Source organism: Sapajus apella, unplaced genomic scaffold (assembly GCF_009761245.1).
Source record: "Sapajus apella isolate SASKATOON/1434 unplaced genomic scaffold, GSC_monkey_1.0 scaffold113, whole genome shotgun sequence".
NCBI classification, from domain to species: domain Eukaryota; kingdom Metazoa; phylum Chordata; class Mammalia; order Primates; family Cebidae; genus Sapajus; species Sapajus apella.
This window is the reverse complement of record NW_022437053.1, coordinates 5,639,084-5,655,520: the sequence shown is the minus strand read 5'-3', so window position 1 is coordinate 5,655,520 and position 16,437 is coordinate 5,639,084. Positions and strand designations below refer to the sequence as shown.

The following is a 16,437-nucleotide window of genomic DNA, read 5'->3' as shown; positions in this document are numbered from 1 at the left end:
ACACACACACACACACACACACACACACACACACACACACACACACACAAACACGTTTCTCCCAGGGATGCTGCTTACGGAAGCCACACACACACACGCTCGTACACACAGGCTTTTTTTTTTTCCGTTTCCGTTTTTAATCTCCAGGTTAAAGTGAGCCTCGGCTGCTTTAGCTTCCATCTGTTTTTGCAGCCTAGCGTCTTTTTTCACTTTCAACATGTTGAGTGATGCCAGGATTCAGGGTGATGAACTCCTGACGGAGCTGCCTGCTGAGTACGAGAGAATCTCTTTCTTCCCAGCTCCTGCCCTCGTGCTGCCCAGACACAGGGGAAAGAACCAAATCACATTCATTTTGTTTTATTTTATTTTATTTATTTTATTTTTTGAGAGAGTCTCACTCTTCTGCCCAGGCTGGAGTGCAGTGGCGCCATCTCATCTCACCACAACCTCTGCCTGCCAGGTTCAAGCTATTCTCCTGCCTCAGTCTCCCGTGTAGCTGGGATCACAGGCGTGTGCCGCCCCACAGCTCACTTTGTATGTTTAGGAGAGATGGGGTTTCACCGTGTTGGTCAGGCTGGTTTCGAACTCCTAAACTCAAGTGATCCACCCGCTTCAGCCTCCCAAAGTGCTGGGATTACAGGCGTGAGCCACTGTGCCTGACCCCAGATCACATTTTAAAAAAAATTCTGTGATTCACTGTTCTTTGTTTTGAAGCATGTGATGACTGTGAAGTTTTACAGAAATCACCCTCCCTTCTCCTGGGACTTCCGCTGTGTGGAGAACGGGGTTCCCCAAGGGCAGTATGGGGAGGCACTGGCTGATGCCTTGAGCCCGTGAGCTTGCAGGGTAGTGGGCGAGGGCTGGCCACATCTGGATGGGTAAAGGGCCAGGAGCCTGGGCGTGTCCACCTGTTTCCTAGTTGGTGGACGTGCTGGTCCATGCCTCCTTTGCCTTTGCCCCCGGCCTGCTGTCCCCAACTTTCTCCAGCATCCTTAGGGCTCTGCTGGGGCCAGCAGGGCAGGAAAGGGGTTGGGTCCTTGACCCTGCTCCCCTGCCTTCCCGGCCCCTGCCCTCTGCCCACCCCGGGCAGCTCTGTCTATGGTCCAGCCCTGTGCTGCCTCTGTCCTCAGGCCTAAGCCAGTCTCTAGCGCCTGCACTTGTACTCGGAAAGTCACCGTGTGGACGTCTGTGCCTCTGGCCTTGACCCCCTCGGTGGGCACCTGGCACTGGGTCGGGGTGGTTCTTATCCTTGCTCTGTGGCTGTGGCCCTGGGGCAGCTGGCGACCCTGCCCAGCCTCCCTCCACTCATTTGCCAGTGTGTCAGGGGGACCTCCACCTTAAGGCAGCCATGAGGACCACTTCTTGAGACTGCATCTGGGTGGATATGAGTCTGAGGGGCAGCCAGTGACATGTGGAAGAGAGGAGGTGGATCCATAGAGCCCCCAGCATGCCCTGTGGGCACTGCCCTTCCAGTGGGTAGCACTGGGAACCTCGGCCTCCTGCCCGCCATGGGTCCCCTGAAGCCCACCTGGGGTTCCGTGATGGAGCAGGTGAGTGAGGTGTGCAGCATGGTGTGAGCTCAGACACCCAGCCAGTCTGCCGGCTGGTGGATATTGCTCACTCTGCAAATGCTGTGCAGCTGCCATGAGACACTCGGAGATTGACCCCGGCACACTGAGAACATCATTTTTTTTTTTTTTTTTTTGAGACAGTCTCTCACTGTTGCCCGGGCTGGACCGCGCTAGTACCATCTCGGCTTACTGCAGCCTCCACCTACCAGGAACACACCGTTCTCCTGCCTCAGCCTCCCAAGTAGCTGGGATCACAGGTGCCTGCCGCTCAGTCCGGCTGATTTTTTGTGTCTTTAGTAGAGATCGGATTTCACTATGTTGGCCAGACAGATCTCAAACTCCTGACCTTGCGATCTGCCTGCCTCGGCCTCCCAAAGTGCTAGGATTACACTTGTGAGCCACCGTGCCCGGCAGAGAACGTCATTTGAAGAGTAGCAAAGTATGATGCGTGTGTCTTCCTTTAAACTCTTTATTTTTTTTAAAAACTATTAAATTTATAAAATAAACGAATTGATGGCTTGTTAAAACAGCAGTTCTCCTACCATATTTAAATTCATTTTTATCACTGACAAGCTATAGCATTTGGAATCAAACTTGAGGGTTGAGAACTGCTGCTGATAGAGAATCAGTCAAGCAAGGAAAAAACATCTCTTTACATTGTTCAGTAACATAAACTGAGGCTGGGCATGTTATTTTCAGGTGGATTCTCCGCCTGGGGAGGCTGGGGACACGGATGACTGGAACTGTGGCACGCAGGCGCGTTGTGGCCAAGCTCCTGCAGGTCCAGCCGGCTTGTTTTGCTTCCAGCGGTGTGCCCTTTCTGCATGGAGCACGTATTGTTCTTCTGATCAGCAAAATACTAGCTCGTGTGGGTTCTTACCCGGCAGACAGTGCAGGGAATCCAGGTCCTGCCTGGGCGACTCTGCCTGACCTGTTCTTGGCACTGTGTTTGTTTGCTAGGGCCACCGTTAACAAAACACCACAGATCAGGCAGGAATTTCCTTCTCTCAGCTCTGGAGCTGGGAGTCTGAATCAGGGGGCCAGCAGGGTTGGCCTCTGCTTGTGAATGGCCACCTTCCCTCTGTGTCCTCACGTGGTATTCCCTCGTGTCTGCTCACCATTGCCCTGCTCTGACCATGCCCCGAGCAGTGGACATCAGGGTACCTGTCCATGCGAGCTGAACGAGCAGGGACAGAAATGTGATCCTGCTGTTAAACTCTGAAGTGCTGGTTGGTAGCGCCAGCGGAACAGTTTGCCCGCCGTTCCAAATACATAACTTTAATTATGCTGTTGGATATTTGTGCCGCTTATAAAGGCTGGTCAGATACAGCCAAGGCTCTATCCCAGGGGCGGTGGACACCAGCTTTGCAGTGACCAGGCCGGACCTGGTGCTCTTGCCTGGGAACTGAGGCGTCTTGTAGACACGGAAGGAGACTAGAGGGTGTGTGGATGCGGTCCTGGGGAAAATCCCCATGGGAGGGACGTGGCACTCATGGGAGGACAAACGGAGGGCAGACAGAATCGCAAGGCCCGGGCGGCTGCAGCCAGACACCACCTTGTCCCCAGCAGTAGGGTGCTGACGAGCAGTGCAGGGTCCGCTGGCAGCAGTCACAGATAGAGCAGAGTAGATGAACTGGGAAGAGATATGGGAGGTGGGACGGTGAGGACTCAGAGAGCAAGATGGGATGAGACGTGAGCTCTGAGGTGCCCGTGTGGAGTGGACACCACCAGGGCCCCCACGCTGGCTCTGCAGATGGTGCCCGGGCCAGACCCTGCACCCACACTGCCAGGGCTGAGACCTTGGGGACTGGGATTTAGCACCGATTACTCTAAGTCTGTGTGACAGGGTCACATCTGTGGAAGACGCATGGACAGAGGGCCCTCGGACATGGGCCGGGCCCAGGCCGTGCTCATGTGGTGCCAGCTGCTTGGCCTCACACACCAAGGCGGGCGTGGGAGGGCTAAGATCCTGAAAAACCTGAAAAATGAAGCTGTGAAGAGCAGGCGAGAGCAGGAGTCTGCCCTGCAGGGCCCCAGGCGGCAGTCTGCGGGGTGCACTGATGACCTGAGGCGTGCGTGGAAGCTGGGAGAAAAAAGCAGCCCACAAAGCAGTTTGTATGATAATACCTTGTTTCTGTAAGGGATGACAGGATGATTGACGATAAGTGTTCTTTTTCCTTTTCAATGTTTCCTGATTCATCAGCAACACCGTTGCTGTTTTTGATTGTGTTAGAATGGGCATGATGTAAACTTTACCCTGTCTTCACCGTTGTAGGTGTCTAGCTCAGTGGCACTGAGTACATTCACCTGATTCCGCAGCCACCTCTGCGTCTGTGTGGAGCTCTTCATCTTTGTATGTGGAAACTCTGTGGCTAAACACCAGCTCCCCAGCCCACCATGCAGCCCCTGTCACCACTGTTCTCTGTCTCTCAGTTTGACTGCTTTAGGTAATTCATATGAGCGGAATCGTGCGGTGTTTATATACTTTTATTTTTTTTGAGACGGAGTTTGGCTCATGTCACCCAGGCTGGAGTGCAGTGGCGCGATCTTGGCTCACTGTGACCTCCACATCCTGGGTTCAAGTGATTCTCCTGTCTCAGCCTCCCGAGTAGCTGGGATTACAGACGCCCACCACCACGCCCGGCTAATTTTTTTGTATTTTTTAGTAGAGACGGGGTTTCTCCACAGTGGTCAGGCTGGTCTCAAACTCCCGACCTCAGGTGATCTTCCCACCTTAGCCTCCCAAAGTGCTGGGATTACAGGCGTGAGCCACCACACCCAGCTTAAATACTCTTATTTCTATACAAAGAAAGAAGTCCACGAAGGGTGCGGTGACTCACGCCTGTAATCCTAGCACTTTGGAAGGCTGAGGCGGGTGGTTCACGAGATCAAGAGATCAAGACCATCCTGGCCAACATGGTGAAACCCCATCTCTACTAAAAATACAAAAATTAGCCAGGCGTGGTGGTGGGAGCCTGTAGTCCCAGCTACTCAGGAGGCTGAGGCAGGAGAATCGCTTGAACCCGGGATGTGGAGGTTGCAGTGAGCTGAGGTCCTGCCTGTGCACTCCAACCTGGCAACAGAACAAGACTCTGAAAGTCCGCCAGCACTGACGTGGAACAAGCTGCGCATCTGGTGTATTTCCGTGGGTGTGACATCAGTGTGTCGCTGTGATGAATCACGGCTGAGGCACGAGCGGTTCTCCTTGAGGCTGTCTGAGGCCCTCCTCCCCACCCTCCCCTACCGTGGGGTCAGGAGGCAAGGCCCTGTGGGTGCCATGTGGGCTCTGTGGCTTCCCAGGCTGCTTCCCGAGCTGTCTTCTCGCGGATCCGCTGACCTGTGTGGGGCCTGGACGCGCCCCCAGGCCTCTCCTGGCACTGTCTGGTTCAGGCCACAGAAAGGGCAGACTCAGGGACTCTGGGCTGGAGCCGCAGGACACTGGCAGCCCCTGTGGGGCCTGGCCTCTCGGAGCAATGTCAGCTTGCAGCTGTCTGTGTGGACACGAGGCCCCCTCTGCTAGCTCTGCAGCGGTGCCCCCACCCGGCCAAGGCTGCCCCGCACTTCTCCTTTCTGAAATGTGTGGAACAGGAAGCTGTGATGGAGGAGGAAGTGGATGAGAGTTTCTGCTACATGTAGATTTCTAGTGAGAAACATGCAGAATTAACCTGCTGCTGTCACGGGACTTCCCTTAAATGTGGGGCGGTGGGGTAGGGTGGTTCAGGTGGCTGGCAGTGGGTCCAGTGCCTCTGTTCTCCCTGATTCCAGTCAGTTGCTGAGAGGATGGGTGGCGTTGGGGACCGACCTGCACTTGTGCCCTCATGGCTGTGGAGCTGGCTCAACTCTCCTGGGGGATGCCTGAGCCTCCCACGCAGAGCCTGTGTGTTTCCACACTTGCATACTAGTGATAAACTTTAATTTGTAAATAAGCCCGGTAGGAGATGACAGCAGTAACTAATAATAGAACAGCTGTAACGGTGTACTGTCATAAAAGTTACATGAATGTGGTCTCCCAGAATACCTTGTGGTACGGTGCTCTCCCTGTGGTGCCCGCGGTGAGATGTGGCAGTTGTGGCAAGGTGAGGGCACAGGCATCGCGATGCCCCTTCAGCCACCGCTGAGCGTGACCTCCAGCCTGGCGACACCGCTGTAGTCCCGTGCTGGCCACGTGGCTGGCCACTGAGTGGCTCGCAGGCAGGCTGCACAGAAAGCGTGGTCACACTGGACGAGGGGATGATTCCTGTACCTGTGGAGGAGCAGGACCTCCTGAGAGTTCATCACCTCACTCAGAACAGCGCACTATTTAAAACTGATGAATTGTTCATGAATGGAGTTTTTCTTTTAATATTTTTGAGGGTAGTTGACCTCCGGTGATTGAAATTGCGGAAAATGACACTGATGTTCGTGGGTGGCTATGGCATTTGTCCTTCCAGCTCTGTCAGTTTTTGCCTGGAGTAATGAGAAGCTTTTTGGCTGGGTGCGTACATATTTAGGGTTGTTCTTGCCCCTGGGGGAGCTGACACCTCTTTTCTCTCTCTCCGTAAGTTCCTTGCTCTGAGGCCAGCTGTGTCTGCTGCTGACATAGCCACCCCGGCTTCCTTTTGGCCAGCGCTGGCCTGGCTCCATCTTTCTGCCCTTTTGCTTTCAACCTACCTACTGGTACCAGTATATTTGAAGTGAGTTTATTGTATACATGGTATAAAGTTGGGTTAGGATTTTATTTATCTATTCTGACAATCTTTTTTCATTGGTGTTTTTAGATTATCATATTGAAGAAGGTTTTTTTTTCTTTTTCTTTTTTTTTTTTTTTGAGACGGAGTTTCGCTCTTGTTACCCAGGCTGGAGTGCAATGGCGCGATCTCGGCTCACCGCAACCTCCGCCTCCTGGGTTCAGGCAATTCTCCTGCCTCAGCCTCCCGAGTAGCTGGGATTACAGGCACGCGCCACCATGCCCAGCTAATGTTTTGTATTTTTAGTAGAGATGGGGTTTCACCATGTTGACCAGGATGGTCTCGATCTCTTGACCTCGTGATCCACCCGCCTCGGCCTCCCAAAGTGCTGGGATTACAGGCTTGAGCCACCGCGCCCGGCTAGATTATCATAGTTTAATTATCAATATATTTCTATTCAGGTCTACCATTTTATTCTCTGACTTCCATTATATCGCTATCTTCATCAATGCTGTATTTCCTTTGAGGTTTTTTTAAACATAGTATTCTGTTTTAATTTATTCTGAATTATCTATATGTTGTCTATTTTGCTTTCGATAGCTTTTTTAAAAAGAACCTTTAATTTTTTTTTAAGAGACAGGGTTTCACTGTGTTGCCCAGGCAGGCCTTGAACTCCCAGGCTCAAGTGCTCCTCTCTCAGCCGCCCAAGTAGCTGGGACTGCAGCGTGTACCAGCACGCCTGGCTGTACAGCTCTCCTCAGAGGCTGCTCTAAGGATTTCCAGGGCCATGCTTATTAGCGTTTCACATTCTGCTTAGCATGGGAGAAGTCTGCTTTTCACTGCGTCTAGTGGTACACATAACTCTTACCCCATATGGGTTTACCCCGCTCTTTTACGTTACTGTTGTCTTGTTTATAACATGTTGAGAAACGCTGAGTGTATGATAGAATATATTGTTTGCCAGGAAGAATGATGGCAAGGAAAACCTTGCTGCCCCCCTCCCCCAAGTAAAAAACCACTTGGGACATTCTAAAGGGGCAGGACAATGTAGAAATATCACACACCAGTTACAACAATTCCTTAAGTGCGGGACGTCTGACCCTGCCCCTGTGGCTACCTCGTGGAGAATACTTTTTAGTTTGTCTGTGATCAGTGATAAGCAGGCACCAGCTGCCTGCCTGGTGTATTTTTGTTATGAGAAAATACCAAACATCTGTTTGTTAATAACGATCACCTGTTCAGAGAGAAGAACTGCGTGGGCCAGAGTCTGCTCGGGCCCTCAGCCTGCAGTGCTGTCAGCCCCTGCGGCTCTCAGCTCGGAAGGCTGTTGGCCCCCTGGATAGACCCACTTTGCTGTTCTCTCTGGGTGTGTGCTTCTCAGTACCTTCAGCGCCACCTGGGTGGGGGTGTCTACGGCCGAGCTGGTTGTCCGTAATATGATTTATACAATTATATATCTAGAAGTATGTTATAATTTATGTTATGTATTTATGTCATTTACATGTGTGTACACGGGAAGGCTCATCAGATAGTACTTTGATTTTTGCTTTTGACCACCAAGCACTGTTGAAGAGCTGTGGGGTCGTTGTCTGTCCGGCACGCTGCTGCTCACCCTGGCTGCTGCCTCTGCTTCATGGGTCCCGGCCCACGCCTCCTTCCACCTCGCTTCCTGTCAGCCTGAACCGCGGGCCGGCTGGCGTGCTCTTTAGTTGCCTCCTCTGCCCACATCCTGGCTTCACCTTCCTTCCCGGAGGGCACGTTCCGCCGTGAGGTAGGATCCCAAGTTGGCACCTCCCCCTTCAGGCGTAGGCACACTGTGTCCACCCTCTGGCCTGCCTGGTCCCGGGAGAATCCACAGGCCTCTCACCACGGCTCTGTTCTGTCGGGTGTCACTTTTCTCCTGCTGTTTTCAACATTTGTTTTCCTTTTAGTTTTCAGCAGTTTGACTGTGACGTGTCTGGGTGTGGATTTTTTTTTTTTTTTTTTTTTTTGAGCTGGAGTTTTGCTCTTGTCGCCCAGGCTGGAGTGCAAAGACACATTCTCAGCTCACCACAACCTCCTCCGCCCAGATTCAAGCGATTCTCCTGCCTCAGCCTCCCGAGTAGCTGGGATTACAGGCGTGCACCACCACGCCCGGCTAATTTTGTATTTTTAGTAGAGATGGGGTTTCTCCATGTTGGTCAGGCTGGTCTCAAACTCCTGACTTCAGGTGATCCTCCCACCTCAGCCTCCCAAAGTGCTGGGATTAGAGGCATGAGCCACTGCACCCGGCCTTGGGTGTGGATTTCTTTGAATTTGTCTTGTTTGGGATCCAAACAAGAGCTTCTTGAATCTGTCGACAAAGTGTTTTTCCAAATGTAGGGAGTTTTCTGTCACTTTTTTCAGCTGTGTCATCACAGCTTGCTTTCTCCTGTTCCGTTTACTCTCATGACACAAATCAGACTCTCTTGTCCCAGCGGCCCCCACATTTTTTCAGCCTTCTTTCTGGTATTCAGATTAAATAACTTACATTGCTCTATCTTCAAGTTCACTGAATCTTTCCCAAGGTTTTTTTTTTTTTTTTTTTAACATTTCAGTAGTGTGTCTTTTAGTTTTGAAATTTCCATTTGGTTCTTTTTATATCTTGCTTTTGCTTGCTGTTTGCTGATTTCCATTTTTTAATTCAGTTTGAAGTGCGAATGATCATTAGAGCAGTTCTTAACACAGTAGTTGCGTTAAAGTCAGATGGGTCATTGCAACACCTGTGTTATTCTGGAGTTGGAGTCTGCTGACTGTCTTTTCCCGCAGGAGCTCAGACGTTGCTCGTTCTTTGTGTGCTGACTGGTCTGGACTGTAAGTGGATGGTTGGGTATTACAATATACAAGATCTGGGTCTTGTTAAAATGCTAGGAGGATGCTGATATTTTTATTTTGGAGGAGACTTGCCTTCAGTGGGCGGCAGCTCCGTGTCAGTTCTGGCTTCACAGCCCCTGCTCTGCCTCTTGGACCTGTCCCCTGTGTGCCGCTGGTGGCCACCTGGCTGTGGTCTCATGGTGTGGGTGTGGAGAGGATCAGATCCACACCCATGCAGCTTGAGGATGGGCTCAAAGCTCATGAGCAATTTTGTCAGCTGTCTCTTCTGAGCTTCTTCCTCTGTACACTAGGGCTTCCCTTCTCCACCCTCAGCCAGTGCACCGGGACTGGCTACCGGTCCCTGCTGTGCACCTCCATGCCTGTGCCCGTGCTGGAGGAGGAGAGACTTGGGGCTCCTTCTGTTCAGTGTCTCCTCCAGGCCACCTGCTGCTCTTCCCTTCTTAGAATGCCGCCACCTGCCTCTGGTCTCATTCCAGGGCAGGGCTGCCCCTGAGTACCCTTGAGACTGGAGCAGATTCAGCAGAAGGCAGATTGCCCCCTCCCCCTGGAGCTGGCACTGGTGTGTTTAGACAATTTCTGCCTTCATTTCTTCACCTCTGCTCCAGCTGCAGCGTGGCACTTTCTGTCCGCTGCAGCCACCGCCCACTCTTTGTGATCTCAGCCTGTCTGTGCACCTGTCTTTTCTATGTCAGTCCCTAGAGTGTTTAGAGCACCACCTGGGAGGTGGCCGCATTCAGGGAGGCTCTGCTGGGCAGATGTGCCGTAGGAGAGGTGCTAGCCCTCCGGAACTGTGAGGGGTAGTCAGAGCCTCCAGAATCCTCAGCACCAGCAACTTGGGATGGGGCGGCCCCCACAGTGGGAGGGGTGGCGGACACTGTGACCCTCCTAGATGCCTGGAGAGCCTGTTCTCAGTGAGTGTGGAAGGAAAGCTGCACAGGGCCTCCCAGCCCACTGGTCTGTGTGCCCTGAGGGATGCGTGACTCCAAGGACTGGTCATGCCACGTCAGCCATCTCCAGTGCCCTCAGAAGAGCGGGAAGGGGTTGGAGGCCTGGGCACCCCACCTCGCAGCTTGTCAGGTGCCCCTTCCTCGTCACAGAACAGGGGTCCTTGTGTGTCGTTCCAGCCCAGGATGGCGGCCCAGGTGACGCTGGAGGACGCGCTGTCCAACGTGGACCTCCTGGAGGAGCTGCCCCTGCCCGACCAGCAGCCCTGCATCGAGCCGCCACCGTCCTCGCTGCTCTACCAGGTGGGTGCCCAGCTGCTGTGGGCGCACAGCCGGCACTCCGACCCCACGTGACGGTTTTCCTCTTCCTTTCAGCCAAATTTCAACACTAACTTTGAAGACAGAAATGCGTTTGTCACTGGCATCGCGAGATACATTGAACAAGCCACCGTCCACTCCAGCATGGTAACACTGCTGTGTCTGTTTCTCTCTGGGAACAAAGCGAAGGGCTTGGTGAAGGGGAGATGTATACTTTTTGGTATTATCCCGTAGGCTATGCAGTGAGGAAAAAGGGAAGAAAGGGAATGAAATGCCTTGTATTTTTAAGACGGTCTTTGTTTTTCTTAGTATAAAAACAATGCTCACTCTTTCTGAAAATTCAGTGTCTCTGGCCCAGAGAAAACCTTTGTCAGTGTTTCGTGGGCGTCCCGTTAATGCTCGTTCCCTGTCCAGATCTGCACGCACACACACCAGGTGTGCGCCATGTGGGATTTAGATTTATAAATGAATCGCATTATTATAGTTCTGCTTTTTTTCCTTTTTTTTTGTTTCTTTTTTTAGACAGTCTTGCTCTGCCACCCAGGCTGGAGTGCAGTGGTGCGATCTTGGCTCACTGCAACCTCCACCTCCCGGGTTCAAGCCATTCTTGTGCCTCAGCCTCCCGAGTAGCTGGGACACTGGCGCCCACCAACACGCCCGGCAAATTTTTGTGTATTTTTAGTAGAGGTATGGTTTTGCCACGTTGGCCAGGCTGGTCTCAAACTCCAGACCTCAGGTGATCTGCCCACCTCAGCCTCCCAAAGTGCTGGGTTTACAGGCATGAGCCACCGCACCCATCTAGTTATGCATTTTAATGATCTCATGAACATTTTTTCTTTTTTTTTTGAGACAGTGTCTCACTCAGGTTGTGCAGGCTGGAGTGCAGTGGTGTGATCAAGGCTCACTACAGCCTCAGCCTCCTGAGTAGCTGGGACTACAGGCACATGCCACCACGCCCAGCTACTTTTTAATATTTTGTGTAGAGGCAGGGTCTCGAACTCCTGGACTCAAGCAGTTTGCCCACCCAGCCTCCCAAAGTACTGGGATCACAGGCCCGAGCCATTGCGTCTGGACAAGAATATTTTCATGTCATGAAAATGTGCCAGAGAAAGCAATCCTTAATGGCTACGTAAACCATTTTGTAAATGTGCACAATTCAACTATTTCTGCACATTTACTTAGTTTTCCCTTTTATCTCTTTTTATTATGTAAAAAAAAAAATGCTGTTGGCCGGGCACGGTGGCTCACACCTGTAATCCCAGCACTGTAGGAGGCTCAAGTGGGCAGATCACCTGAGGTCAGGAGTTCGAGACTAGCCTGGTCAACATGGTGAAACCCCGTCTCTACCAAAAATACAAAATTAGCCCAACATGGTGCTAGGCACCTGTAGTCCCAGCTGCTCGGGAGGCTGAGGCAGGAGCATCCCTTGAACCCAGGAGGCAGATGTTGCCATGAGCCGAGATCTCATCACCGCACTCCAGCCTGGTTGTCAAGAACGAAACTGCATCTCAAAAAAAAAAAACCGAATGGGAAGCAAAAGCAGTTTTACAGCAGTGATGACAGTCCTCTTCCCGTGGACACCCTGCCTAGATTTTCAGTGCTGTGGGCGTGCTCTTAGCTTTTCCTTCGGCACACCTGGGGCTGGCAGCCCTGCCTCTTGTCCTCTGGGACTGGGCGGTCCTCTGAGCTGCTGAAGAGGCCACGAGGATGCTGTGTGTGCTCGCACCGGGTGTGGCGTCTGCCCCGAGCCCTCCGCCTGTGTTCTCAGCTGCAGGGCTCGTGGCCAGCAGGCTGTTCAGGGCTGGTTGGAGGCGCCTGTGGCACCCCTCAGAGATGCCCCTCTCGCCTGCAGAAGCTGTGGGGTGTTTTGGGTGGTCACCGTGGCCCCCAGCGCCATACTTCAGCGTCCCTAGCTTCTCCGCAGCTGTCTCTTGGCATGCAGGCTCCGGTGCTCAGGGTAGTTTATGGCGCTTTGTCTAGATACTAGCAACTGGCATCTGCTTTCCATGCCCATTCCCCTGCCTGCCTTTGATTTGCCCTGTGTTGTGCTGCAGAACGAGATGCTGGAGGAGGGCCAAGAATACGCTGTCATGCTGTACACCTGGAGGAGCTGCTCCCGGGCCATCCCGCAGGTGCCCGCCCCCTGTCTCTTCCCCTCCGGCGACACCCTGCCAGGCCCGCCCCGCCCCGCACGCCTGGCCCACCCTCCTCCCAGTTCTTGCTCCACAGCAGGGCGGGATCTCGAGCTGTAGCAGCCCAGGGCTGCTTCTGGCTGGACTGAAGCCTCGTATGTCATCCCTGTTTCTTTATTCCCAGGTGAAATGTAACGAGCAGCCTAACAGAGTGGAAATTTATGAGAAAACCGTGGAGGTTCTGGAGCCTGAGGTCACAAAACTGATGAATTTTATGTACTTCCAGGTAAAATGGCAAAATAATCTGGGGGTCTAACACCCAGGGGCGGGCTGCTGATGCCTTCCTGCCCGTCTCGGCCACTGTGAATGCCCTGAACAGAGTGCCTGCAGATTGAAGCAACCGTGACAGTCCCTGAGACAGAAGGGACCAAAGCCTTTGACAGTCTGAAGTCTCACGTGCCCTTTTGGAATCAGCGCTCCTTTTGTGGTTCCCTTCTCTTCTCTGAGAGTGAATTCGTGTTTCCTCATGGAGTCTGCTTTCTGTCATTTTCAAGTACAATGCTTTGACTTTCTGCCAGTTTGTACTTTTTTTTTTGAGACAGTCTCACCGTTTCCCAGGCTAGAGTGCAGTGGCGTGATCTCGGCTCATTGCAACCTCCGCTCCCAGGTTCAAGTGATTCTCCTGCCTCAGCTTCCCGAGTAGCTGGGATTATAGGCACCTGCCACCATGCCCAGCTGATTTTTATTTTTTTAGTAGAGATGGGGTTTCCCCATGTTGGCCAGGGTGATCTCGAACTCCTGACCTCCAGTGATCCACCTGCTTTGTCCTTCCAGAGTGCTGGGATTACAGGCGTGAGCCACCACTCCCGGCCAGTTTGTACTTTTGATTCATCTGGTCTTTCATGTATTTATTTGCTGTCAGCTTCAACCTGACTGTCCATTTTTGGTGGTCCTCACCCTGGCCTTGGTTAGGCATGCTTTTTAAAGAAGTATTTTGGAAACATCTATATTTTTTATGATGGTGTCCTTTAGCAAAGGGATGAGATGGAACTAACTAGAAAATGAATTTTTGTTCTACCTTGAAAGTTACCAAGAGGAAAACATCCCTCCCCTTTTCACTTCTGAAAATTAGAGTATCTGAGTTTTACAGATGTTTTACGGGAGCATTTACCCAGTAATTGTGCTGAAATAATCAGCAGGATTTTGTTACTTTAGTGACGTAGTTGGTAAAGTGTAAAACAGGTGATGATGGTACAGGCCATCGGGAGCTGCCTTCAGTAAGGGGCAGGTTGCCCACGCTGTAAACACTTTTCTAATGAGGAGCAGTGCCTGCAGGTGCTGGAAGCCATGGGATCGGCTCCTCACTGATCTGCAGTTTTCTGCCCTCCTGCCTCCCCTGCACAGAGAAACGCCATTGAGCGCTTCTGTGGGGAGGTCCGGCGCCTGTGCCACGCGGAGAGGAGGAAGGACTTTGTGTCGGAAGCCTACCTGATCACGCTGGGCAAGTTCATCAACATGTTCGCGGTGCTGGACGAGCTGAAGAACATGAAGTGCAGCGTGAAGAATGACCACTCGGCATACAAGAGGTGAGCGCGGGCCTTGTGCCACACCACGGGCCTCCTGCGAGCACCCGGCTCTGTGGCCTGTCTTGCACGTAGCACATTATGTGTCCGTATGTGTGAAGTCATCACTTCCAGCAGGCAGCAGCTACTCCTTAGTGTCCGGGCTGTGTGAGCACCTGCTCTGAGGGATAAGGTGAGGGGAGCCGGCAGATAAGTGCCTGTGGCTTTGCAGAGCTAGAGCAGGCTCTGGGCACCCTGGCGGTCCTCACATATCATGGAGGACCTTTGCGCCCCTGCGAAGACAGACACGCACAAGATGTAGGCCCAGCTCACACAACGCAGGCATCGGGCTCAGGGAGCATCTTGGCAAGGTGCCATGTAGCCTCTGCAGCCCCTTGGACATCAGGGCTTCATTCCTTGGTGCTGGTCATTTACCAGGAGGAGTCCCCAGCATGTGAGCCACCTTCCCAGTATCATAGGGACAGGGCCCATGCACAGTCACGGGGTGTCTTGAGGTCACACTGCGCTTCAGGGTCCTCCATGCAGCTCCTGTCCCTGGCGGTTTTCTTTTTGGATGTACAGAGCTTCTAGAGATGCTGACAAGACAAGCAGAAGAGGTGGGCATGGCCCGGTGTGTGTGCTCCTGGAGCATTGGGGGGTGGTGGGTGGCAGACGGCGTGCTGGCTCCCACCCGATGCGCTGGTTCTGCTTAGCCTGTGCTCTGTGCTGTTGAAGACATGTTTTGCTGGAGTGAGATGCTGACTTCTATTTCCTCTACTCAGTGAGGCATCTCAGCTCTAAAATTAAATTTGAAGAGACCTTACTTTGCATCTCAATATGCTCTAGTTATGTTTCATTTTAAGTCATACAACTGTTGCTATGTCTTTATAAAAAAAAAAAAAAATACCCCACTTGGGACAAAATGAGGCTAGGTCAGGCAGAATTTTAAGCCTCATTCGTGTGAAATAAGGCAGTGTTCCATTTGTCACCTAAAATCACCAGCTCTGCACAGAAGCCTAGATCTTCAGAACTAGAGAAAGTCCTCGGGTTGACCTGTGAGCCCCTCTCGGGTTGGAAGCCTGAAGGGTCCCTGTTTGATAACAGCATCTGTGGGATTCTGGCCCCGGGACTCACCGGTTGGCGTGGGCGCACGGTCCCAGCCGAACAACCCAGTCCTGTGTGATATTCAGCAGCCTTCTCAGCCACTGTTTTGGCTTTTCAGGGAAATAGGGGAGATGGCCAGCATCAGTGGTTTTCAATATTTAAAAGTTGTGGATTTTTTTTCCTTTTAGCAGCAGCGCCTTTATTCTAAAGTCTAGTCTGTAAAACATTTTACAGATGGGGCTGCTTTGTGCAAGGTGGTGGCGAGGAGGATTCCCCTCCAGCAGCCCCTTCCCCAGTGTCTTCGCCACCTCCATGTTCCCCTGAGCACCAAACAGTGGGCCTGGGGCAGCTCCATAGCTCTTACAGCTGCCTCTTCTTCTGACCTCTGTCTGGGACCCCTGTTGGTTCACCTTCCCAGACCATCACTCCCAAGACCCCCGCCACACACACTCACACGTGCACCTGACTTTTTTGGTACCTGCTGGTACCTACTAGTATAACCTCTTCTAAGTGTCATTGCCAAGACACTCGTATGGTTATGGTGAGGCTCGAGGAGAATAGAAAATAGTATCCTTGACCCTTTCCTTAGTCTCCCCACCCGCTGCCTCAGCAAGTACTCAAATCAATACAGCAAACATGGCCAGGTGCAATGGCTCACACCTGTAATCCCAGCACCCTGAGAGGCTGAGGCAGGAGGATCATTGGAGCCCAGGAATTTGAGACCAGCCTGGGTAACATAGAAATACCCCATCTGTTTACAAAAAAAAAAAAAAAGCCAAAAAAAACTAGCCAGGCATGGTGTTATGCACCTGTGCTCCCAGCTGCTCAGGAGGCTGAGGTTGGAGAATCACTTGAGATCGGCAAGTGGAGGCTACAGTGAGCTGTGATTGTGCCACGGCTCTCCAGCCTGGCTGACAGAGTGAGACTCTTATGTCTATTTAAAAAAAAGGAAATTTTTTTTTTTTGAGGCAGCATCTCACTAGCCCAGGCTGGAGTGCAGTGGTGTGATCTCGGCTCACTGCAATCTCCACCACTCCTGGATTCAAGTGATTCTCCTGCCTCAGCCTCCCCAGTAGCTGGGATTTATATGGGTGAACCACCACGCCCAACTAATTTTTGTATTTTTAGTAGAGATGGGTTTTCACCATGTTGTCCAGGTCTTAAACTCCTGACCTCAAGTGATCCGCCTGCCTTGGCCTCCCAGAATGCTGGGGTTACTGGTCTGAGTGACCATGCTTGGACCAGGAAACATGTTTTAAAAGGCAAGGAATGTTACTGTATCAGTT

The 16,437-nt window shown here is 52.2% G+C and overlaps 1 protein-coding gene across 2 annotated transcripts in view; it reads left to right on the top strand.

The window, feature by feature from the left end:
- The window catches only part of CYFIP1 (cytoplasmic FMR1 interacting protein 1), a 105,325-nt gene that overhangs the window by 21,808 nt on the left and 67,080 nt on the right, over window positions 1–16,437 (top strand). The window contains exons 2-7 of one of the 2 annotated variants that reach the window (XM_032259985.1): window positions 9,536–9,650; window positions 10,213–10,338; window positions 10,411–10,500; window positions 12,408–12,485; window positions 12,670–12,771; window positions 13,890–14,071. In XM_032259985.1, the coding sequence (XP_032115876.1) occupies window positions 10,222–10,338; window positions 10,411–10,500; window positions 12,408–12,485; window positions 12,670–12,771; window positions 13,890–14,071 (569 nt within the window). In that variant the 5' untranslated portion in view covers window positions 9,536–9,650; window positions 10,213–10,221. The remainder of the gene's footprint in view (window positions 1–9,535; window positions 9,651–10,212; window positions 10,339–10,410; window positions 10,501–12,407; window positions 12,486–12,669; window positions 12,772–13,889; window positions 14,072–16,437) is intronic. The other variant, XM_032259984.1, reaches the window with a different exon arrangement.